We start from the raw sequence: 26824 nt of genomic DNA, 5'->3' as shown, positions 1-26824 counted from the left end.
CACATAGCCCTTTTGACTTTTAAGAATTTTCCACAATTGGTCTCAGATGTCTCATTCCCTTGTTTTGTAATCAGATGGATCTGGAAGTGCAAAGTTATATGTATTAAAGTGAGGAGATGGGTAAAGGAATGTTGAAATGAAGAAAAAAGAACACATCTGAGGGGAATCAGAGAAACTTCATACTTGATACTAGCATTCGAATTTCTAAAGGAAATGGAAAGATAATTGGCAGTCCTGATTTTTAGATGGTTGTTTTCTTCAGCATTTAAAAATGTTTGTTTGTTTGTTTGTTTGTTTTTACTTTTCAAGATGATTATAGAGCTTGGGACATTCCAAAAAGTCATCTTTATAAACCAGAACAAACTTATCATCCCCCTATTGTGAAATTTGGAAATTCAACTACATTTCAGGATGACTATGTTCCTCAAGAGATAAAGCCTAGGCAAAGCTTTAAACCCTCCTCTGTGGTCAAACATTCTACAATCCCTTTTAATGGTGATACAAGTCATCGCCTTGATTATATACCTCATCAGCTAGAATTCAAGTTTGAAAGGCCAAAAGAAGTTTACAGACCAAGTGACCAAACTTTTGAAGATCTCACGACTCACCGGAATGATTTTCAGGGTCTTTTTGGTGAAACTGCGAAAATCTGCAGACCTGCATATACCAGAGTGACCCAAAATCCTCATTTTGAAGGAAGCACTGAATTCCGTGAAAGTTTCCAACCATGGGAAATCCCACCAGCTGAAGTCAAGAAAGTACCAGAGTATGCGCCCCCTACAGGCAGCATGGAGTTAAACAGCACAAGCCATCTCGACTATGTTCCTCATCAGGCCAACCGTGTCAATCCCATCAAGCCAGTTTCTCATAGAAGAAATAACAGTTTTCCTTTCCAGGGAAAAAGCACCATGAAGGAAGATTTTCCAGCCTGGGAAAGTTGTCGTCAAAGACTTATTAAACAGCAGCAGCAGATTCCTAACCCATCTGGAAAATTTGAAGGGTTGAGCACTTTCAGATCTCACTATGTGCCACATGCACTGATTCCAACAGAAAGTTGCAAACCTTTAAATGCTGCTATGAAGAGCTCTGTTCCATTTGATGATGTAACTATGTACTCTATAGAGTATACACCAAAGAAACAGGAAATATGTCCAGCCAGCTATCCCTCTCCTCCAGGTTATATATTTGAAAATACAAATTCTCAAGGTCATAAATTCTTCCGCAAGATCAATCCTGTAGTGAAGGTCTTCTGATCATCAAATTGTGTTAAAAGAAAGCTAAATATAAAGGTGTTGATTTTCCAAGGGAAAATCCAATTTTTATAGTTAAAAAATTATGAGAGAGATATAATAAACGTCATTTTTTATATTTTTAAATAAGAAAATTAGAAAATGTATTATAGGAGATCAATCTTTTTTTTTTTTTTTGAGTTGGAGTCTCACTCTCACCCAGACTGGAGTGCAGTGGCCGCTCCCGGCCACCGCAGCCTCGACCTGCTGGGCTCCGGCGATCCTTCCGCCTCAGCCTTCCAAGTAGCTGGAATTACAGGCATGCGCTACCACGCCCGGCTGATTTTTGTTTTTGATTTATTGTAGAGATGAGGTCTCGCTGCCCAGGCGGGTCTTACCCGCGGGCTCAGGCAATCCACTCACCTCAGCCTCCCAAAGGCGCGGGATTACAGTCAGGAGATCAATCTTAAAATCCATTTTGTATTGACATTTTAATCAAGATTGTTCTCTAATAGGCACTTCTGAAGGTTGAATAACGTATGTTCCCATTTGGATTATTTTAATATCCAACATACTGTTTGGTAGCAGTCTATTATCATTTATCCTTCTGTTTATAATAATGACAATTGTATGGTTATTCACATGCCAGTTGTTACTGATCAAGTACATTAGGACTATCTAGAACAATACCAAAGTGATACGTGGATTCCTCTTCCAAGAAAATAGGATTCATTTTTCTCAGACTTCCAGACATCTGTATAGCGCACACTTAGTCAAGGTTTGGCTGGAGGTCTAGAGACCGCTCCTCTGCCCCTCACCATGCTCAAGTAAGCGACGGGCATTGTGGTATGGCAAGGAAAGGCTCTGTGGGCTCCATTTCTATCTGTGCCCCATTAGGCGAGCCACTCAGAGTCTGTGTTGGTAAAAGGATATCTGTTTTCCGAAGTTTGTTTTGAGCATCATATCTTATGATACATTTTAATCCATAAAGTAAAATGACAAATGTAAGGGATTATTAACAAATCACCCAGTCTCTTTGTGCCTGTTTTCTTCTTTTTAGATTAGGGTACTTACCTACTTACTCATTGTTTTCTGCCCTGTAGCAAGGATTGTCAAGCAACCTAATTTGCTTTGAGTTTATGAATAGTATGTAACTCTGAGAACAGCTGAGCCCTCTGAAGCGTCATGCGTACCCAAGAGGTTGTTGAATGGAGAGCGAGGACGGGGGAGAGCACCTTGGTTTGAAAGACAGTATTTGCAAAAAGGAAAAAGTATTTGCTAGAGTAATTTTAGGAAGACTGACTGCTCTGAAGAAATCTTCAGTGTAAACTTAGGTAGTTATGTACCTAATTGTCATGCCCAGAGTCACTATTCAGAAGCAGAATCAGGCCCAGTGTGAGGCATAATCACCTCCTGTACTTCTTTCAGTGTGAAGATTAGTGCTAAAAAGGAAGGAAAGAAATGATGCCAGTGAGTGAAGTAGAAATAACGTATTTATAAGTGCTGAAAATTTCCCAATGAATTAAAATCTTGTTGAGTGGTTGCTGTTTTTTGAGATAAATGATTGTATTATGAAAAGTATGGTTTATTTTAGCATAAAGTGAATTTTAGTCTTTTGATGGTTTCAGAATTGTTTTGAAATGTACTTTAATGAGAATAAATTAATCAATATTTGGTTAAAATATCTTAATTATTTGAAAGTAATTTGTTCTTATTTCCATTTGCATTTATTTGTGAAAAATATGGCATGTAAAATTTTATATTTCTATGTGACATTAATAAAACATCAATGAAAGGAATGGATTTTCATGACATTATTTCTGTACCTAATTTCTTTGGAAAAGAGAGCATTTTAATAATGTCCTGTCTAGGTTAACCTATACATAAGTAGATATTCTTACTTTTTAAGTAGAAAACATTATTATATAATCAACATTAGAAACTAGAGAGTACTACAGCCCTCCCTCATCTGGCCCATATTCCAATGCTGGTTGTTCAAATCAATGTGTAATTTGATGGGATGGTCTCCTCTCTGGACAAAGGCCACCCTTAATATGACATCTCCTGAGGTTTCCTGAGGTAATTCATCATAGACTGAGGATGCAAATATGAATGATGGTGTCTCCTCATAATCTAACATTCAATATAACAGGTGTGAAAATAGAGATTGCTACAGAGTACACTGTTAGCCTAGGAGTTCAGAAAAGTGTTCCTTATGGGGACAACAGCTGAGCTGAATCTTGAAGGGTACATAGGAATTTGCCAGATCAAAAGTGCGAAGGTGGGAACATAAAAATGGGTAGAGGGATCTACGTTTCTGTGCAAGAGTTGAAAAGATTCCAAGCTATGGTGGTAGAAAACTAGCAATCCCTGATTTATCCTCATCTTTGGTCTTCTTGAAATACTGTATAGGAACATACACACACTCATACAACATTTTAAGTGCTGGAAACTAGTAATTTTCACCCCCACACCATCCCATTTCCATCCTATTTCCCTGGATGCCCTTACCGTGGAAAGTAAGACCTTGGTGAAAAATTAGAAAAAAGCGTTTATGTTTTTATAGGAGGTTTGTAAAACTGCACAGACAATACAAAGAGAGAACCTTAATATAAACTATGGGCCTTGGGAGACGATGTGTTAATGTAAGTTCCTCAATTGTAACAAATGTGTCACTCTTATGAGGGATGCTAATCTTAGGGGAGGCCTCACAGCGGCTATGTGAAAACGCTCTATACTTTCCACTCAGTTTTGCTATGAACCTAAAACTGCTCTGAAAAATAAATCTATTTTGGAGAACAAAACCAAACCTTCAAGACAGGAGAGTAGTGTTCACTAGTCAGAGGCTGGGAAATCCACCGCCCAACTTCTTAATGTATCAAATTTACAAGTTTTCTTTTATACAAAACTACAGTCTAAGGCCCTCTATGACAATGGCTGAGAGAGAGGAGGAGCTTTGTAATACAAAGGGGAGGGGGAGGATGACATTTATATAAATTTCTGGAAAAGGCAAAACCTATAGGGACAGAGCCTATATGATTGCCAGGGTGTTAGGGGTAGGAGCAACTGACCACAAAGAAGCAGGACAAGGGAGTTTTCAGGGGGCCGGGGTGGAACAGTTATGTAAAAAATGGGTGGTAGATGCACTAGTCTCGGAATTTGTCAAAACCATTAGAGCACCACAGAGTTAATTTCACGGTATGTAACATAAAAGCTACCACCTAGTATGTGGGGAGAACCCAAGAAGGAATGCAGACTGCCAAATGGGTGTAACTGTACTACAAATTAATCACATCACCACACTGACAGGATTGGGAAGAAAGGAGATTACCTAAGTAATCTTGGAAAACAATGTTCAGACTGGACATTATAAAGCTACAGACAAAAAAATTGTATGTGAACATTGTATTCTAGTTGGTAATTTTTTTCTCTCACAGGGGTGTGTGCTATCAATTCTAAACCACTTTATGAGTATACGAAGGTTGAACTGAGAAAATATATCGTGGGTAGTGAGAGCCAGGTTTCTCACTGTCAGAGAAGGAAGTTACAAATAAGAAAAAAATGCAGGCTGGGCTCCATGGCTCAGCCTGTAATCACAGCACTCTGGGAGGATAAGGTGAGTGGATTGTCTGAGTCTGAGGGTTCGAGACCAGCCCAGGCAACTTGGTGAGACCTCGTCTCTACAATAAATCAAAAATTAGCTGGGTGTGATAGTGTGAGCCTGCAGTTCCGGCTACTTGGAAGGCTGAGGCAGAAGGATTGCCAGAGCCCAGCAGGTCGACACTGGGGTGGTCTTGAGCGTGCTACTGTACTCCAGCCTGGGCGGAGTGAGAATCCAACTCAAAAAATAAATAAATAAAAAATAAAGGGTAACCATCACCACCATCGATCTTCATATATTTTCATCCTGTAAAATGGAAACTCTATACGAATTAAATAACTCCCCAAACTCTCCTATGCTCAGTTGCTGGTACATTATACTTTCTATCTCTAAGATTTTGACTGCTCTCAGTATGTTGTATGAGTGGAATCACTTGTGACCTTAACACTTGAGTACTGGCTAGGGATTTTGTTGTAGAATGTCCTTCAATTGGGGGTTATCTGATGTTTTCTCAAGGTTAGATTAAGAAGGTAGAGAAAGGAGTTACTCTACCATTGTTAATAAAAAGTCTCTAACTGCAGACATCTAAAATCAGTCCTTAAGCTCCTCACAATGGCCTAAAATAGAAGGGTATCATGCAGTTTTTAGTTCCTCATATAAGAAGTTTGAATGTCACCACTCCATCCCAACAAAAGTAAAAATCCAAACAGACTAAAACATCTTCAACTCTATGGATTTGTAAAGGAGGACAGGACACAGGGAAAACCACTGCCCTCAATGGGACAAGTAAATACAGGGAGTCATGGTTTACATGGTTCACAAGAGAAAAGCACCAAGGGAACCAGTGCCAATGTAGGAAAATCCAAACTGCAATTGTTTAATTGCTGGAGCCTCAGTGTGGACAAATCTCAGAATTAAAAACTCCAGGAGTAACCAACCATAGGAGAACACCCGCAATATTGTGATATGTTGTGGTTACCTGCAGAGAAAAATTTACTCATGCTTCCAGGAGGAGAGAGAAAAAATAACCATTTTGAAATGCGCTACAACCTCTGTTCTTAACAAGGCCTGTCCTCAAGAGACGTTAGTTAATCAGAGGGTAACCTTCTTGGATATTATCAGAATCAAACTGACCTGTTGGGAGGGAAATACAGTACCTAATTCCAGCCCACTCTAGTCTTCCAAATGGGAGAAAGGAAATACTGAACTACAGCCCACCAGAGCTATGCTGACCTACCCTAGAGGGAGAAAAAAACAACAACAACAGACAAACACTTGTGAAATTCACCGCCCAGAGGCAGAGACCAAAAAGACTAAGACCTAATCATAGAATTATAGAATGCTTTCCCTCCCCCCATACCTTACCACTACATTACTAAAAACCTACTTACAGTCTTTTACTTGATGCCTCATGTCTGACTATCAAGAAAAAAATATAAGTCATAATCCTTTACTTGATGCCTCATGTCTGACTATCAAGAAAAAAATATGTCATAATCAAGGGCAAAAAACAGAAAAAAATTTTTGAGGTCAAGTATAGAGCAAGTAGCCCTACCAGACATGGAAGGAATGTAGGACTTACTAACCTGGGAATTTAAAACAACTATGATTAATATGTTAAGGACTCTAATGGGTAAAGTATATAGCATGCAAGAGCAGATGGGCAATTTAAAGAGAGAGATGGAAATTCTAAGAAAGAACCAAAAGGAAATGCTAGAGATAAAAACACCATAGCAAAATTGAAGAATGCCTTTTATGGACTTATTAAACTTGACTCATCAGAGAAAAGAAATTTCTGAGCTTGTGAAGATATCTCATGGAAATCACTAAAACTGAAAAAGTAAAGAGAAAAAAGACTGAAAAAAATACAGATTATGCAATAACTGTGGAACAACTACAAAAGATGTAACATGCATTAATGGGAATTCCAGGAAAAGAAGAAAAAGAGAGAAAGAAACAATATTTAAAACAATAATGACTGAAAATTTTCCTCGAATGTAGGGCACTAATCACAGATCTAGAAAACTCAGAAAACACCAAGTAGGATAAATCCAAAGAAAAACTACAAAGCTGTACACAGGCACATCACTTTCAAACTACAAAAGAATCAAAGATAAATAAAAAATCCTGAAGGAAGTCAGAAGGGGGAACCCCACCTTACCTACAGAAGAGTAAAGGTAAGAATTATATCCAACTTCTCCTCTGAAACCATGCAAGCAAGAAGAGAGTGGAGTGAAATATTTAAGGCATTGAGAAGAATAAACAACAACCCCCCCCAAATAACAACAAAAAAAATCACACTACCAACCTAGAATTCTGTACTCTGTGAAATTACCCTTCAAAAATGAAGGAGAAATAAAGACTTTCTCAGGCAAAAAAAAAAAAAAAAAAAAAAAGAGGGACTCAGTTGTCAGTAAGCCTGCTTAGCAAGAAATGTTAAAAGAAGTTTCATAGGAAGAAGAAAAATCATATAGGCCGGTAACTTGGATCTATATCAAGAAAGGAAGAGCATTAGAATAGGAATAAGTGAAGGTAAAATAAAAACTTTCATTTTTCTTATTCTTTTAAAAAATTTTTTCTTATTCTTAATTGATCTAACAGATCATTACAGATCAGTTAGAACAACAATTTGGGCTGGGCACAGTGGCTCATACCTGTAATCTCAGAACTTTGGGAGGCCAAGATAGGAGAATTGTTTGAGACTAGGAGTTCAAGACAAGCCTGGGCAGCATAGCAAGACTCCATCTCTACAAAAAAATTTAAAACAATATCTGGGCATGGTGGCACATGCCTACAGTCCTAGCCACTGGAGAATCTGAAGCAAGAGGATCCCTTGAGTCTAGTAGTTCAAGGTAATAGTAAGCTATGATCATGCCACTACACTCCAGCCTGGACAACAGAGCAAGACCTTGTCTCTAAAAACAAACACACACACAAACAAACAAGCGCAAAGAACACCAAGTAGGATAAATTTGTTCAAAATAGTAATAGCAATCATGTGTTTATTATACATATATCTTATGTATGTTTATATACGAGTGAAATGAATGACAGCAAAGATACAAGGGACAGATGAGAGGAATTAGGGCTGTTTTGTTATTATAAGGTACTCACACTACCTCTGCAGCAGTATAGCATTATTTAAAAGTGGACTTGGACATGGTATAAAGGTGAATTGCAAATCTAAAAACAAAAAACTACAAAAATAAACATAACTGATTTGCTAAGAAAGGAAATAAAATAAAATCATAAAATGCTCAATTAAAACCACAAAAGATGGAAAAAAGAGTGGAAGTCAAAAATAGAAACAAAAAACAAGGACAACAAATAGAAAACAGTAACAAATAGGGTAGATATTAATTCTAATATATCAATAATCACTTTGTCAATGGTCAATCACCAGTTAAAAGGCAGAAATTGTGCATCAAAAACAATATACAACTATATGTTGCCTTCAAGAAACTCAATTTAAGTATAAAGTATAAGTATAAAGTAGATTTAAGTATAAAGTAGATTAAAAGTAAATGAATAGGCTGGGCTTGGTGGCTCAGCCTGTAATCCCAGCACTTTGGGAGGCTGAGGTGAATGGACTGCCTGAGCCCTCAGGTTTGAGACCAGTCCAGGCAACTTCATGAGACCTCATCTCCACAATAAATCAAAAAATTTGCTGGGCATGGTAGTGCGCACCTGTAGTTCTTACTACTTGGAAGCCTGAAGCAGAAGGATCTCTGGAACCCAGCATGTCAATGCTAGGGTGGCCATGAACATGCTACTGCACTCCAGCCTGGGCGAAGGAGGGAGACACCCCCTAAAAAATAAAAAAAAAAAAGTAAATGGATAAAGATACACCATGCTAACATTTCTCCAAGAAGACATAACAATTACTAATATATATGTGCCTAACAACAGAGCATCAAACAAACAACATAAGGTAAAAACTGATGGAGTTGCAAGGAAAAATAAATGAACTCACTATCATAGTTGGAGGTTTCAACACCTTTCTATCAGAAATGGACAGATTCAACAGGCAGAAAATCAGTAACAACTTAATTGAACTCAACAACACTATTATTCAACAGATATAATCAACATCTATAGACAACTCCATCCCACAATAGCAGATTACACATTCTTCTCAGACTCACACAACACATTTACCAAGATAGACCACATTCTGGGTTACTAAACACACTTTACCAAGTTCAAAAGAATAGAAATCATACAATGTCTTAACTCAGGCCATGACAGAATTAAGTGAGAAATCAAGAACAGAAAGATAACCGAAAAATTCCCAAATATGTGGAGAGTAAAGAACATCTTTCTAAATAACACACATCAAAAATATCTCGAGATATTTTTAAAAATATTTTGAATTAAATAAAAATAAAACACAATTTATCAAAATTTGTGAAATATGGCAAAACAGTGCAAGAGGGAAATGTATAGCATTGAGTATGTATAATAGAAAAGAAGATTTTAAATCAATATTTTAAGTTTATACTTGAGGAAAGTATAAAAAAGAAAGGCAACTTAAATCCAAACTAAGATGAACAAAAAAATAATAACTAAAATTAGGTCAAAAACCAATGAAATTGAAAACAAAATCAATAGATAAAATCAATGCAATCCAATAAATGAAATCTTTGAAAAGATCAATAAACTTGGTAAGGCTCTAGAAATGTTAGGAAAAAAGAGGACACAAATTACTAATAACAGAAACAAAAGAGGGGACATCACTACCAATCCTGTGAACATTAAAAGGAAGACAAAGGAACACTATGAACAACTCTATGCCTAAAATTTGATAACTTAGATGAAACATTTCTTTGATACAATCTGCTGAAATTCACACAAAAAGAAACAAACAATTTGAATAGGTTTAAATCTATTAAAGAAATTGAATCAACAATTGATAATCTTCCAAAGTAGAAAGCATCAGGTTCACATGAGTTCACTGGGTAATTCTACCAAACATTTAAGACAGAAATTATACCAATTTTCTACAATCTCTTTCAGAAGACTGAAGCAGAGCTAATACTTCCTAACTCACTCTATGAGGCCAGCAACTCACTAACATAAAAAATACACCAAAACATGATGAGAAGAAATCTACAGATAAATATCTCATGAACATAAATGCAAAAATTCTCAATTAAACATTAGCAAATTGAATCCAACAATTTATAAAAAGAAATACATACCACAACTCAGTGGAATATATCCTAGCTATGAAAGGCTGGTTCAACATTTGAAATTTAATTAATGTAATTCATCACATCAACAGGTTAAAAAAGAAAAGTCACATAATCATATGCAGAAAACGCATTTGACAAAACCCAAAACCTCTTCATGATAAAAATTCCCAGGAAACTGGGGATAAAGCAGATCTTTTTCAACTTGATAAAGAATGTCTACAAAAAACCTACAGCTAACATCATGCTTAATGGTGACAAACTTGAAGCTTTTCTTTTAAGATCAGGAACAAGGCAGGATGTCTTTTCTCATCACTCATTTTCAACATTATATTGAAAGTCTTAACTAATGCAAGGAGACAAGAAAAGGAAATACAAGGTATACCAGCAGGGAAGGGGAAGGAAGAAATAAAACTATCTTTGTTTGCCCATGACATAATCATGTAGAAAATCCATAAGAACCAACAAAAGAACTCCTAGAACTAAAAAGCAATTATAGCAAGGCTGCATACAAGGTTAAAATAAAAAGTCAATTACTTTCCTTTATATCAACAATGAGCAGGTGGAATGTGAAATGAAAAACACAATACCAATTACATGAGTACCCCCAACATGAAATACTTATGTATAAATCTGATAAAATATGTATAAGATTTACATGAGAAAAACTACAAAACTCTGATGAAAGAAATCAACTAAGAACTAAATAAATGGGGAGATATTCCATGTTTGTGAATAGGAAGACTCAATACTGTCAACATGTCAGTTCTTCCCAACTTAATCTATAGAGATGATGCAATCCTAATCAAAATCTCAGCAAGTAATTTTGTAGATACTGACAAACTGATTTTATTTATTTATTTATTCTTTTTTTTTTTTTTAGAAAGCAGGATTTATTGAGAGGACAGAAAAGCTCCCACAGTAGGAGGCAACCCAAAGGGGCTGCCCGACAAACTGACTTTAAAGTTCATTCAGAGAGGCAAAAGACCCAGAATAGCTATAACAAGATTAAAGGAGAATAACAAAGTTGGAGGACTGATGCTGCCCATCAGCACTTACTAAAATGACAGTTGTCAAGAGAGTATGGTAATGGCAAAAAATAGACAATAGGTTCATGGAACAGAATGTAGCTCAGAAATAGACACACATAGATATAGTCAACTGATCTTTGAAAAATGAGTAAAAGCAACACAGTGGAGCAAAGATAGTCTTTTCAACAAACAGTTCTGGAACAACTGGACATCTACATGCAAAAATGTGAATTAAGACACAGACCTGCTGCCTTCAATAGACCCACTTAACTCACAAAGACTCCTACAGACTAAAGGGGTGGGAAAAAATATTCCACACAAATGGAAACCAAAAACAGCAGGAGTAGTCATCACATCAGATAAAACAGACTTTAAATTAACAACAGCAAAAATACACAAAGATGGATATTATATAACAATAATGGGATCAACCCAATGAACAAACTTAATAATTTTAAATATATATATGCACCTAACACCACAGCCCCCAGCTTTATAAAACTAAAAAAACCTACTAGACCTAACAAAAGAGATAGACAGCAATACAATAATAGTGGGAGAATTCAACACTCCAATGACAGCAATAGACAGATCTTAAAGGCAGAATGCCAACAAAGAAACACTGGAGTTAAACAGGACTCTAGGAAAAATGGAACTAACAGATAGCTACAGAACATTCCATCTCAAAACTACAGAATACACACTTTTCTCATCAGTTCATGGAACATTCTCTAAGATAGACCATATGATAGACCACAAATCAAGTCTCAATAAATTCAAAATAAGCAAAATCATATCAAGTACTTTCTTAGACCACAGTGGAATAAAACTAGAAATTAACAAGAAGAAGAACTTGGGAAACCAAACAAAAACATGGAAGTTAAGCAATTTGCTCCTGAATGATCCTTGGGTCAATAATGAAATCAAGATGGAAATTTAAAAATTCCTTGAAATGAATGACAACAATGAAACAAGGTACCAAAACCCCCAGGACAAAGCCAAAGTTGTGCTCAGACGAAAACTTACAGTACTTAAGGCCTACGTTAATAAGACTGAAAAATCACATATCAGTAATCTAACATCACATTTCAAGGAACTAAAAAAAATGAACAAACCAAATCCAAAGCTAGCAGAAGAAAATAAATAATGAAGAACAGAGCAAACTAAATGAAATTGAAATTAAAAAGTACAAAGGATCAATGAACAAAAAAATTGGCTTTTGAAAAGATAAATGAGATTGATAGACCATTAGCTAGATTAATCAGAAAACAAAGAGAGAAAATTCAAATTAGCTCAATCAGAAATGAAAAAGGAGACATTACAAATGATACAACAGAAATTCAAAAGATTGTCCAAGACTATTATGAACACCTCTATGCAAACAAATTAGACAATCTAGAGAAAATGGATAAATTCTTGGAAATATACAACCCCTCCAACTTTGAGTCAGGAAGAAATAGAAACTTTTAACAGTCCAATAACAAGCAGCAAGATTGAAACAGTAATTAGAAGTTGTCCAAAAAAGCCCAGCCCTTTCCAACCTGGGCTAGGCAGTATGGCACTCGCAAAGAAGGGTGATGAGAAAAAGAAGAGCCATTCTGCCATCAACGAGGTGGTGACCCAAGAATACACCATCAACATTCACAAGCACATCCATGGAGTGGCTTTCAAGAAGCATGCCCCTTGGGTACTTGAAGAGATCCAAAAATTTGCCATGAAGAAGATGGGAACTCCAGATGTGTGTACTGATACCAGCCTCACCAAAGCTGTCTGGACCAAAAGAATAAAGAATGTTCCATACCATATCCATGTGCAGCTGTCCAGAAAAAGTAATGAGAATGAAGACATGCCAAATAAGCTCTGTACTTGGGTTACTTATATACCTGTTACCACTTTAAAAAATCTACAGTCAGTGTGGATAAGAACTAATCACTGATCATCAAGTACATCAAATAAAGTTATAAAACTGCCACACAAAAAAAGTCCAGGACCTGATGGACTCACAGTTGAATTCTACCAAACCTTCAAAGAAGAACTGGTACCAATTTTACTGAAGCTATTCCACAAGATTGAAGAGGAAAGAATCCTCCCTAACTCATTCTATGAGACCAATATCACTCTGATATCAAAGCCAGGAAAAGACACAGCAAAAAAAGAAAACTACAGACCAATATCCCTTATGAACGCAGATGCAAAAATCTTCAACAAAATATTAGCAAACTGAATTCAACAGCACATTGAAAAAAAAATACACCACGACTAAGTGGGTTTTATTACAGGGATGCAAGAGTGGTTCAACATAAACACAATCCAATACATACACCGAATTAAAAAGAAAAATAATATGAACATTTTAATAGATGCAGGAAAAGCATTTGATAAAATCCAGCACCCTTTCATGTTGGAAATCCTCAGCAAAATAGGCATACAGAGAACATTCTTCAGATTAGTAGACTCTGTCTATGACAGACCCACAGCCTATGTCATTCTGAATGGAGAAGAGTTGAACACAATCCCCTCAGAACTGGAACAAGGCAAGGATGCCTACTTTCAGCACTTCTATTCAATAAAGAACTGGAGGTCCTAGCCAGAGCAATCAAGCAAGAAAGAGAAATAAAGGGTATCCAGATTGGAAAAGAAGAAATCGAACTCTCTATATGCCAGCAATATGATCTTATACCTAGAGAACCCTAAAGACTCCTTCAAACGACTCCCAGACTTGATAAACAAATTCAATAAAATTTCAGGATACAAAATCAATACACAGAAACCAATAATACTGCTATACACCAATAGCAGAGAATCAAATCAAGAACTCAATTGCATTTACAATAGCAGCCAAAAAGCCAAAATACCTAGGAGTATAGTTAACCAAGGAGGTGAAATATCTCTACATAAGTACCACTGCACTCATACCAGTCTCATGCTTTCTACATATATAAATATAAACAACAAAAAGAAAAATCTCTATAAGGAGAATTACAAAACTCTGATGAAAGAAATTGCAGAGGACACAAACAAATGAAGAAACAATCCATGTTCATGGACTGGAAGAATCAACATTATTAAAATGACCATACCACCAAAAGTAATGTACAGTTTCAATGCAATCCCTATCAAACTACAATATCATTTTTCAGAGAATTAGACAAGACAATTCTAAAATTCATATGGAACCAAAAAAAGAGTCAGAATAGCCAAAACAATCCTAAGCAAAAAGAACAAAGCTGGAGGTATCACATTACCTGACTTCAAATTATACTACAAGGCTATAGTAACCAAAACAGCATGGTACTGGTACAAGAGCAGACATATGAACCAGTGGAACAGAATAAAGAATCCAGAAATAAACCCAAATACCTACAACCAACTGATCTTTGACAAAGCAGACAAAAACATAAATTGGGGAAAGAACACCCCATTCAACAAATGGTGCTGGGAAAACCGGATAGTTACATGCAGAAAAATGAAACTCAATCCCTATTTCTCATTATATACAAAAATTAACTCAAGATGGATTAAAGACTTAAATGTCAGACCTGAAACCCTAAAATCCTAGAAGAAAACCTAGGAAAAATTCTATAGATCAGCTGAGGCAAATAATTTATGACTAAAGCCCCAAAAGCAAATGCAACAAAACCCAAACATAAATAAGTAGAACTTAGTTAAACTAAAAGACTTCTGCACAACAAAAGAAATAATCAACAGTGCAAATGGGTAACCTACAACATGGGAGAAGATATTTACAAACTATATATCTGACAAAGGACTAATATCCAGAATCTACAAAAAACTCAAATCAATAAGCAAGAAAAAGGCAAATTACAACATTAAAAAGTGCGCAAACAATATGAACAGACATCTCTCAGAAAATATACAAATGGCCAGCAAACATATGAAAAAATACTCAATATCACTCATCATCAAAGAAATGTAAATGAAAACCACAATGTGATATCACCTTATACCAGCAGAATGGTCATTATTAGAAAATTAAAAAAAAAACAACAATAAATGCTGGCATGGATGTGGAGAAAAAGGAACACTTACACACTGTGGGAGTATAAATTAGTATGTTTAGCTGGGCTCGGTGGTTCAGCCTGCAATCCCGAGCCTTTGGGAGGCTGAGGTGAGTGAATTGCCTGAGCCCGTGGGTTCGAGACCCGCCTGGGCAGCGAGACCTCATCTCTACAATAAATCAAAAAATCAGCCGGGCGTGGTAGCGCATGCCTGTAATTCTGGTTACTTGGAAGGCTGAGGTGGAAGGATCGCCCGAGCCCAGCAGGTTGAGCCTGCGGTGGCCGGCAGTGGCCACTGCACTCCAGTCTGGGTGACAGAGTGAGACTCCAACTCAAAAAAAAAAAAAAAAATAGGTATGTCTATGGAAAGTGGTATGGAGATTGCCCAAAGAACTAAAAGTAGATCTACTGTTTGATCCAGCAAAAGATACCTGCACCCCACCTGTTCATCTCAGCACAATTCACAATTGCAAAGATGTGGAATCAACCTAAATGCCCACCAGTGAATAATGAAAATGTGGTATATAGACACCATGGAATACTATGCAGTCATAAAAAAGAATGAAATCAAGTCCTTTGCAGCAACATGGAAAGAGCTGGAGATCATCATCCTAAATGAACTGAACCAGAAGCGGAAAACCAAACACCACATGTTCTCACTCACATGTGGGAGCTAAATGGTCACAAAGACAACAATAATGGACACTGGCAACACCAATAAGGGGGAAGTATGTAGAGGAGTTAAGGTTCAGAAACTACGTATGGGACACAATGTTCACTATCTGGGGAATGGGCCACCTGAGACCCAACCTCCACCACTATACAATATGTCCATGTAGCAAACATGCATGTGTACCCCCTGAATCTAAAATTAAAAAACAGAAAAAAGAAAAATATTTCATTAACAATATTAATTATATCTTGACATGACAATATTTTAGATATACTGACAAATAAAATGTACTAAAATGTAAAAGAGACACAAACCTTATACCCTTCACAAAAATTAACTAAAAAATGACCACATACCTAAATATAAAGCACAAAACTATAAAACTCCTAGAGGACGATATTGGGAAAAAATTTAGGTGACCTTTGGTAAGGTGATGAATTTTTAAGTTAGTTAGTTAATTAATTAATTAAAATACAGAAAGGGTCTCATTATGTTGCCCTCGCTGGTTTTAAAGACTGCCAAGCTCAAACAATCCTCCCACCTCAGCCTTCTCAGTGATTATAGGAATGGGATCATAGGCATGCACCATCACGTCCCGGCAATGACTTTTTAGACACAACACTAAAGGCACAATCCATGAAAGACATAATAAACTGGACTTCGTTAAAATTAAAAACTTCTGCTCTGTGAAAAACACTGTGAAGAGAATGAGAAGACTAGCCACAGACTAGAAGAAAATAGTTGCAAAGACATATCTGATAAAAGGACTGTTATCCAAAATATACAAAGAACTCTTAAAACTCAACAATAAGAAAACAAACAACCTAATTAAAGAATGGGCCAAAGATTTTGATAGATACCTCACCAAAAAAGACTTACAGCTGGGTAAATAAGCATATGAAAAGATGCTCCGCATCTTATTTCATCAGGAAAATGCAAATTAAAACAACATGATAACACTATAGACCTACTAGAATGGCCAAAATCCAGAACACTGACAACACCAAATGCTGGCAAGGATGTGAAGCAACAGGAACTCTCATTCATTGCTGGTGGAAATACAAAATGGTACAGCCATTGTGTGAGACAGTTTGGCAGTTTCTTACAAAACTAAGCATTCTTTCACCACATAATCCAGCATCACATGCTTCGTGGCATTTACCAAGAGGAGCTGAAAACTAAAGTTCAAAAAAAACCTGTACATGGGTGTTTATAGTGGCTTTCTTCATAATTGTGACAACTTGGAAGCAACCGAGATAATCTCTAGTAGATAAGTGAATAAGTAAACTGTGGTATATACAAGCAATGGAATATCATTCATCAATAAAAAGCAACGGCTATCAAAATATGAAGAGACACAGAGGAACCTTAAATACATATTACTAAGTGGAAGAAGTCAACTTAAAAGGACTACATACTGTATGATTCCAACTATATGACATTCTGGTAAAGGCAAAACTATGGTGACAGTAAAAAAATATCAGTGGTTTCCAGAAGTTTAGGGACTAGAAGGGGATGAAAAGTCAGAGCTAGGATGATTTTTAGGGCAGTGAAAATATTCTATATGATAGGCTAATGATTGATATATGTCATTGTACTCTGTCCAAACTCATATAATTTACAACACTAAGAATGAACCCTGATGTTACCTATGGACTTGTGGTTCTTATACTGTGTTCATGTAGGTTCATCAGTTGTAACAAATGTGTCTTCTGGTAGGAGATGCTGATAACGAGGGACTTTATACATGTGCTAAGACAAGAGGTGTATGGGAAATCTCTGTACTTTCCAATCAATTTTGTTGCGAATCTTAACTGCTCTGAAAAATAAAGTCTTAAAAAAAAATAAAAGGGTAATTAGTACCTCTTGCTCTCCCAACTACCACTTACTTCTTTCTATACCTGTTTCAGGCTGTCTGTTTGGGACGTCTTTCTTCTTCTGCTCTTGACATTCTTTTACAGATGATTCACAAGATGTAAATGAGTGGGATGAGGGAATGAGGGTGAATCTCAGTGTGATCTTTGAATCTTGGACTCTACACTCTGAAGGACACTCCAGGGCAGGGGACCCATCACGGTTGCTCCCAGGCTAAGAAGGGGCAGCTAAGGTGACAATACCCAAGGCTACCAAACGCATAACACAAACAGGCCACCTACATTTATAAGGATGCCACTGAATAATGAAAGTAGATTTATTTCTGAATTACTTAAGGATCATGAATGAGAAACATTAACTCTCATGTTATAAAAACAGTAGTAAAATACAGTACACAGGAATGTCACTTAAACGACCACAAAAGTATAATAGCGAATGAAAAATAGTAACTTTTAACTTTAAATACAAAGGTGAAGCAATTTAATAAGAAATTTTGTTAATAAGAAAAATATATGTCCCATGTCTTTATTACATACTGTACAAAATAAAATATTGCACCTTTAATTCATATAATAAATATATACAAAGAGTATGTTACAGATGATCTTTCTTTTTATATAATAGCCTTCAACAATCAAATGTGATTGATGATTAACAGCTCATGGGCTGGTGTGACCTCCTCACTTTCCCCCATCCATTCCCAACCACCAAACCCTCCACATACAGTAGTGCTCATCCCAGTGTCAGTGAGGCTGAAGTTAGAACAAAAGAGACCTGGTGCTCAGAGTATGGTAGAGAAGCTCAGCAAGCTTGTCCACAGACAAATCCAAAGCCAAGATACACTGTTTGTTTACTGTTGACCAGGGACTAGGCCCAGCACAACCTGCTGCAGGTAACTTTGCTGATGACAGACTGTAGGCAGTGTGTGTACAGGCAGCTGGGACACTTAATAAACAAATATGATCACTTATTTGGGGTTGTGTGCTATCTAAAGCCATAGCTAGTAGTATACAAAATCAGTTTTAGAATTTACAATTTAATGCTAGCCTGAACCTACTTCAGCAACAACATTTACTCCAAACTTAACCTCCATCCTGACACTATCACTAACACTAACCATGGCCCCAATATAAACCCGACCCAACCCTGACCTAACCTGGCCCTAACCCAACCCCACAGCCAACTCTAGCCTTGACCCTAACTTAATTTCCTTTCTCACCTAATCCTATCCTAGCTCTAAACCTAAAACTACAATGAACCCTTATCTTTTTTCCCAAGTCCTAAACCAAATCCTAGCTCTAACCCTTAGTGTAACTTCTAGCCTAATCTAATTCATTTTGGATTTACTGAAAAATCAGCTCAAATTAAAACAATTATTTACTATAAACAATTTTTTCAACTATCATGTTCCTTATTTAGATTACTTTATTATAAATTTTCCAAAATAAAAATCCTCAGGAATACTATTTTATGCATATATTAGGTCTAATAAGGCATTGATTATCTGTTTGTGTGCAAGAGAATAGTGCTTAGAAAAAGTTTCATTCACAGCTCTTAAAGGAAAGCTTTGAATATTCTTCAAAATCAGTAGAAAAGGTGAACTTTCCCTCTTCTTTGACTTCCAGGATGCCTCATTTGGTCACAGATAAATTCCTATCACTGTAAAAATGGCAGCCATATCTACTCTGTTTTCTTTCATGGGTCTCTAAGAGCAAGGACAAGATACCACCCCCTGGTGAATCCTTGGGTTAGTCAGTGTTACAATCCTGTCCAAGGAGCTTTTTCTCTTTTTTTCACAGACTAAACTTAAGGATCTATGAAAATTCCATCAGAGCCAGCCTCTTAAAAACTACTGGCCAGAACTTCTATAATGTGAATATCTTATAAACCCGTTGAAATCCTACAACTTGAGAGAAGTGGAAGTCATCAGTTGCTGTGCTTCCCAAGTCTTCAGGATGTACCACTGTGCTCGTCTGTAATTCACAAAGAGGCAGCACATGATGATGTGCTCATAATCTTGGTGATTTTCTGACTAGACAGACACGATGAGGTCCCAAGTGCAATGGCATGCATGCTCTGGTACTTTTGTTAACCCTTAAATACATCATTGAAAAAACTAGAATTAAAAAGTGACCATGGGAAAATTTCACTCTAAAAAATTTTAACGGTGGTGTTTTTGCATCAGTATCTGTTTGACCATAGAATCTATAGTCTTTTAAGAAATACATGCTTTTGAACCAGCAACACGGGGAAAAGAACTTTCATATTCACTTTTATCTTCACAGCAGCATCACAAACCCTCCCAAGGTTTATCCTTCTTGACATGACTGGCAGCACCTTTGTTTGTAGAGGTCTAGAGAACACAAATTAAGATGCTTTACAAACATACAGTAGTGAGTTGTGTCTGTGCAGTCTCCTGCAAGAAAGAAAGAAAAAAGTTCGTAACACATAGCTCACTAGAAATCTAGTTTTTAAAAAAAGTCACTGATTTTATGAAAAGACATAAATTGAGATCACAGAGAGAGGGGAATAAATTAGCCTTAGGTAGGGCCACTGCTTCGTGCTAGTGTAAAAAATGCATCGGGTGCCCTTCTCAGCTTGGTCAAGTGGCCTCTCGGTGCTCTCTGGGGATCTCCCAGCCACTCATCCCATCTATTCCTCTCAGTGCTCACAGCAGCAATGTCTAGCTTTTGCAAAGTCATTAATCCTTTGGAAAGTTTATGAGAGCTAAAGACCTGTTCCCTAGAAAAATTAACCTATGACTAATTTTTACAGGTAATTTCAGGACATTTGTATCCTTACATGAGCCCATCCATGGGATCTCTGTTTTTTTTTTTTTTTTTTTTTTTTTTGAGTTGGAGTCTTACTCTGTCGCCCCAGACTGGAGTGCAGTGGCCGCTCCCGGCCACCGCAGCCTCAAGCTGCTGGGCTCCGGCGATCCTTCCGCCTCAGCCTTCCAGGTAGCTGGAACTACAGATGCGCAATACCACAGCCGGTTAATTTTTGATTTATTGTAGAGATGAAGTCTCGCCAAGTTGCCCAGGCGGGTCTCAAACCCGCAGGCTCAGGCAATTCACTCACCTCAACCTCCCAAGGCATGGGATTACAGGCTGAGCCACCAAGCCCGGCGGGATCTCTGTCTTAGCAGGTGAGATTACCTGGCAGAAGAGATGTGTGGGGAGGAGGTGCCAGGGCTTGTTAGAAAAGTAACCACTGCTGCTGGCACTTTACTGATTCACTGTTTTGCTTTGTTCTTTTCTCTCCAGAGAATACTGAGTTGCACCCACATAAAGGAGTTAATCTTCTAATTCCAAGCTACCGCATCCATTCTGAAGGGCACCCCAAATGGGTCACTGACAAGTAGACCCCATCAGGGTCCAGTGCAGTGATGGTATCATTAGGGCCTGGCACCATTGAGGCCTCTGCAACAGTGGTGATACCTGAGAGGGGTACGTACTATCACACGAAGGCCCAAGACAGTGCCGCCAGGAGGCTGGTTTCTTTTTCTGCACACAGTGTCTCTCAGCCACAGGTTTGCAGTTCCTTGTGTGCATACAGTCGACTTTCCGAGACTGGAAGCCCCGGCCACAGGCTGCTGTACAGGGCCTCCAAGGGCCTGGACGCCAACACACATCACAGGCCCCTGAGGAGCAGTTCCTCTTTAAGGTGGATCTGAAATGAAACAAAAAAAGGACAGTAGAAGAGGCAGGGTGTCACTTATTGCTGGGACCAAGCCTTTTACCCTACTGTATATTCCATGTGCTGAAGATTTGACAATTAGGACCTTATTCCCTATTCATCACTGATTTGCACTGTCCATGTCTGGCTAAGCAAAGTAGTGATACAATCATGATCATAATAGAAACAATTAGATTACTTTGGAATATAAACAATTTTTAAGCCATTGAAATGATACTACAGTCCATGCAAGTCAGCCCCAGATGTATTAGGAAGGTTATGGAAATTGTCACAGATATATGATGGAAGGAGAAATGGGGAGACTTATTTTGGAAAAAATAAATCCAATAAACATTTAAAAAAGTTTTTCCTGTCAGGTGCATGACTATGAAGAAGTAGAAATTGGTAAATTTCAGTGCCAAAAAATAGTTCACAAATATATGGTGGTAATCAACAAGTGACCAAACTATCATCAGTATGAGGTAGGCTGACATCACTGCCACTAAGAGGAGGGGCAATAGTAAGAGTTCACACTCTTGAGTTTACATGGGAAAATCCATGGCAGGGGTGGAGGAATTACTGTGAATGTATCCTTGTCACTGGGAAAGGTTTTCCTTCCTCACTGATGGCAGACGTAAGGTGTTAGTCTTAGATTCTTCCATCTAACATCAACACATCTTCCCTTCGATGCCTCCTATGCCATACAATCTAGAATGACCATGACAACATTTTTCACTTCCTGGGACTGAGGGTCCTACTTAGATGTGCTCTGATGAAGATGTGGCAAGCAAGCCTGAGTTGCCACTGACTTCCAGCATCAAGGGAAGGCATGTTCATCAAAAGACGCATTGTCTGGAGAAGCAGGAACAGATCCACTTAGGTAAGAAAGAGAATAATCTACTATAATGACCCACAATAAACCACTTCAAATTTGTTAACAAGTCTTAAATTTTCTGTTTATAAGCACTTGAAACGTACTCTGGTATGAGCTTATATGTGAGCAATCATGTCTGCTAAAAGAAGTGCTTTTACATTTCCATTTAGGTCACACCAAGCCACACAGTCAGGAACTACTAAAGACTATTTGAGAAGAGGACTCTTTGCCCTTTAAAACAGTGAAGAAAGTTATACCCTATGACTTTTGAAAATATATTTACTTTGGAGGATACAGCCATCATAGTGGACCCCCTTTCAGGTATCTGCCCTTGTTCCCGAGGGAAGAGCTCCTGGAATACATACTTTTACTGCATGAGAACGTCTCCCACTCCCAAAGATGACTGGAAGATAACCCTAACCTGTGGGGATTAAACAACTGCCTTTATCTCGAGAATTTGGAGGTTGCTGGAACAAGACATGTAAACATGATACTTGGAGTAGTGGTGGTGATGTTTTGCCACATGGGACAGAAAGATTGAAAAACAAAACAGTTTTCAGAAAAAGAAAAGAATGAAGGAGGAACACATAGCTGAAAGAATGAGAGAGCCAGGCAGGGTGACTCAGACTGTAATCCCAGCACTTTGAGAGGCCGAGGCAAGTGGATTGCCAGAGTCCATGGGTTTGAGACCAGCCTGGGCAACTTGGTGAGAGCTCAGTGCTACAATTAAAAAAAAAAAATTAGCCGGGCGTGGTAGCACGTGCCTGTAGTTCCGGCTACTTGGAAGGCTGAGGCCGAAGGATCGCCAGAGACCAGCAGGTCAATGCTGGGGTTGGGGTGGCCATGAGTGTGCCACAGCACTCCAGCCTGGGCGACGGAGTGAGACTCCAGCTCAAAAAAAAAAATTAAATAAATAAATAAATAAAATAATAATAATAAGAGGAAAAAACCCAATGGCTTCTAATTTCTTGGTCACAGTCCTTCCTGAGGTCTGATGGCATTCTCTTTTTAGATTTTCTATTAATCCTGGCTGGGCTCGGTGGCTCAGCCTGTAATCCCAGTACTTTGGGAGGCCAAGGCGAGTGGATTGCCTGAGCCCGCGGGTTTGAGACCAGCCCAGGCAACTTGGCGAGACCGCGAGTCTATAGTAAATCAAAAATTAGTCAGGCATGGTGGTGCGTGTCTGTAGTTCCAGCTACTTGGAAGGCTGAGGTGGAAGGATCACCAGAACCTAGCAGGTTGAGGCTGTGGTGGCAGGGAGTGTGCCACCACACTCCAGCCTGGGTGATGCAGTGAGATTACACCTAAAAATTTTTTTCTATTAATCCTATTAAATGCTCCTTATAAGGACACATAAATCTATAAGGAGTGTTGAAACACCAGTGGAAATGTAATAAAATGGGGAAAATTGTGTTAACCTGAACTACTCTATGGGAGAGCATTGCATATAATTGGAAGCAATACTTTGATTAGCCAGTAGGGGGAGACTCTATCAAAGGGTTTGCTTAAGAAACAATACAGTCCCACCAAATTGTTTAGGTTTATGGTGGGGTGGGTGGATGGTGGTTGCCGGTATCTGTTAACTGTGTTGTTAAAAAAGCTGGGTCGTTTTGAACAACAAAGCAGAGGCTTGAGTACTCCTCAGCCATCTTCTTATGCAGAGAGCAGCTTTTCTGCTGAAAAAAGGTGAGCAACTATTCAAAGAATTTATTTAAAAGGATATCAAATTGTTGTGTACAAGTGCTGGGTGGTCTTGTCTTATTAGTAAATCCTTCACTCTCTTTGCATAAAGTCGTTCCAAGTTGATTTTTGTTGTTTCCATCCCAAAGGACTTCAACTAATACAGCCACTTCCTGTGCTTTGATGGAAAGGAGGGCCAGTGGGAAGGAACCACTGAGCTTCCTAAATATAAAGAATGAGAGGGTGGCTCAGTCTGTAATCCCAGCACTTTGGGAGGCTGAGGCCAGTGGATTGCCTGAGCCCATGGGTTCGAGACCAGCCTAGGCAACTTGGTGAGACCTCACTGCTACAATTAAAAAAAAAAATTAGCCAGGCGTGGTAGCACACGCCTGTAGTTCCATCTACTTGGAAAGCTGGGGAAGAAGGATCGCTGGAACCCAGCAGGTCGAGGCTGCAGTGGTCACAAGCTTGCTATGCACTCCAATCTGGGCGACAGAGTGAGACTTCAACTCAACAAAAAAAAAAAAAAAAGAAGAATGAGAGGGGTGCACAGGGAACTAGACCAACAAAGAGCTGAAGCCCAGGACAGCTAAGGGCCTGCCCATTGAGGACACAGTAAAAATAAAAAATAAAAAAAAGAAGAAGAAGCAAGATTTTTCCAGCAGAGGGCATCAACTTCCTCCTGGCCAGGTATAGGACTCAGGACAGGAACAACGGAGCTAGGTGGACAGTTTGGGCACCAACCAGCATGCAGTTGAGGTTCATGTGTTTTTCTACATAAAACATGAATGTACAAATGGCAGCAGAAATCATAAAGTAACCCTGCTTCTAGTAGCTTTTGTCAACGTAACTTCTATTCAGCCCTGCTCTACTGCCTCAAATAACTCCTCTCATCATCAGCCAGATAGAACTGCTGATTCTGAGGACGGCAGATCCCAAGCCTGGTTGGCTATCAGAAGTAGGCAGAAGTGGACGGCTTCAAAAAGATGTAGATTGCCAGGCAATTTCCCAAAGGTTCTGATTCATGAAGTCGGAGGTGAAGTCCAAGAATCTTTATTTTACAGAAATTTCCCAGCCCTGACATTAGAAATCATCAGTTCAGGAAACAAACTTTTTGTGTCCTCAACATATCCTTAGGTCCCCATGTTGCCATCTTGCCATAGTCTGGGCTAACAATTCCTACTTCCTCTATAATTTTCGAGGGAGACCACACCTCCCAAGCCCTTCCCAGGGCCTATAGAAGGCACTGGCAGACTGCCTACCCACCACTGATCTTCTACCCACATCCACTAAGGTTACTCCCTATAAAACATCCTCCAACATTCACTGAGGTCCTATGGCAGCTGGGGGTGGAAGTCTCTATTGCTCACTATCTAAAGGGAGACCTCAATACCTCACCTACCTACGGCAAGCCCAGTTGTCACACCGACTCAGCAGAAGTGTCTGTGGGGGGAAAACCAAGCTGAAACACCCAGAAAGAAAACCTTGTCAACTCTCTATACTAACCAACTAACCACCTTTATCCATAAACTACCAGATATTTAATGAAAAATATAACAGCATGAAAGAAGAGTATCCGGTTATAAAAACAGAACAGCCAACCTGGGAGAAAACAGAAATAAAAGAAAAATGAACAGTAACCTGACTCTCCCCCTACTGCCCCTTGCTCTAGGAATTTTTTGTTTATTATTTAAAGAAAATGTCTACTCTTGTCACTTCACTTCCATATCTCTTTGTCTAAAACCCCATTTAGTCATATTTTGAACCTCTTGATAGATGCTTTTATCTTCTCTATCACATTTTCTGCCTCTTGTTTTTGCTGCCATTTGATGGGAAAGTACATTACATATTCAAGGAACTGACAGAAGAACAATATGGCTGGAACATGGAGAGAGAGAGTGTGAGGTCTTGGATGAGGCTTGAAGGGAAATAGGACTTGAGCATGTGGGATTTTATAGGCCACCTTGAGGATTTTCATCAATCTTCTTCCTAAGAGCAAGTAAAGCCTCTAAAGTGATTTTAATCCAGGAGGGAGATGGGGTGTGGTAGTGGTATGGTAAGATTTGCATTTGGAAAGCTCACTCCAGCTGCAGCTTGGAGAACAAGTTGGAATGAGCATGGATGAACGAAATGTAGATGAGTTCTAAAACAACAAAAAATACGAGGAGTCAAAAGCATATAACAAGTAATCAGGAAAGCACAAATTACACTGAGATTAAAATTTTCATCATCAGATTAGCATCTTGTTTTTTCTTTTTTTTTTTGAGGCAGGGTCTTGCTATGTTGCCCATGCTGGTTTCAAACTTTTGGGCTCATGTGATCTTCCTGCCTTGGCTTCCCAAGTAGCTGGGATTACAGGAGTGTGCCACCATGCCTGGCTGGCAAAACTTTTAAAAGATCTATATAATATTGATGAAAAGGGGGCAACTCTCATACATTCTTGGTATAGTTGGTAGTTTGGTAGTATCAAAATGAGCTTGCCTACCAATTCAATTCCACATCCCCAAATCAGCCTTACTGAAGATACATGTTCCAGGATGTTTACTACAGTATTTGTTTATATTAGCAAAAACCAAACAAAAACAAAAACAAAAACACCAATCAAGAGTCCATCAGCAACCCTCCCCAAATCATTTTATGAAGCTAACATCACATTGATACCCAAGCCAAGTAAAGAACCAACAAAGAAAGAGAACTACAGGCCAATATCTTTGATGAACATAGATGCCAAAATTCTCAACAAGATCCTAGCAAACCGGATTCAACAACACATCTCAAAAATCAACCATCATGACCAAGAAGGCTTCATCCCTGGGATGCAAGGCTGGTTCAACATTCACAAGACAATAAATGTAATTAAACACATCAACAGACATCAGAACAAAAACCACATGATATATCATTAGATGCAGAAAAAGCTTTTGATAAAATCCAGCACCTCTTCTTGATAAAAACCCTTGAACATCTAGGCA

The 26824-nt window shown here is 38.3% G+C and overlaps 1 protein-coding gene and 1 pseudogene across 1 annotated transcript; both read left to right on the top strand.

Moving 5' to 3' along the window:
- Nucleotides 1-302: 302 nt before the first annotated feature.
- On the top strand, nucleotides 303-1253 carry SAXO2 (stabilizer of axonemal microtubules 2; the record flags this gene model as incomplete). Its single annotated transcript, XM_008071522.2, has 1 exon — nucleotides 303-1253. A coding segment is annotated over one exon (951 nt), but the record flags the coding sequence as incomplete, so codon positions are not given.
- Nucleotides 1254-12608: 11355 nt separating this feature from the next.
- LOC103274046 lies at nucleotides 12609-12989 on the top strand (annotated as a pseudogene).
- The last annotated feature ends 13835 nt before the right edge of the window (nucleotides 12990-26824 follow it).

The sequence above is a fragment of the Carlito syrichta genome, unplaced genomic scaffold (assembly GCF_000164805.1).
Source record: "Carlito syrichta isolate Samal-C Ts95f unplaced genomic scaffold, Tarsius_syrichta-2.0.1 Scaffold314356, whole genome shotgun sequence".
NCBI classification, from domain to species: Eukaryota; Metazoa; Chordata; class Mammalia; order Primates; family Tarsiidae; genus Carlito; species Carlito syrichta.
Note: the sequence above shows the minus strand (reverse complement) of the source record. Positions and strands in the feature narration are given on the sequence as shown.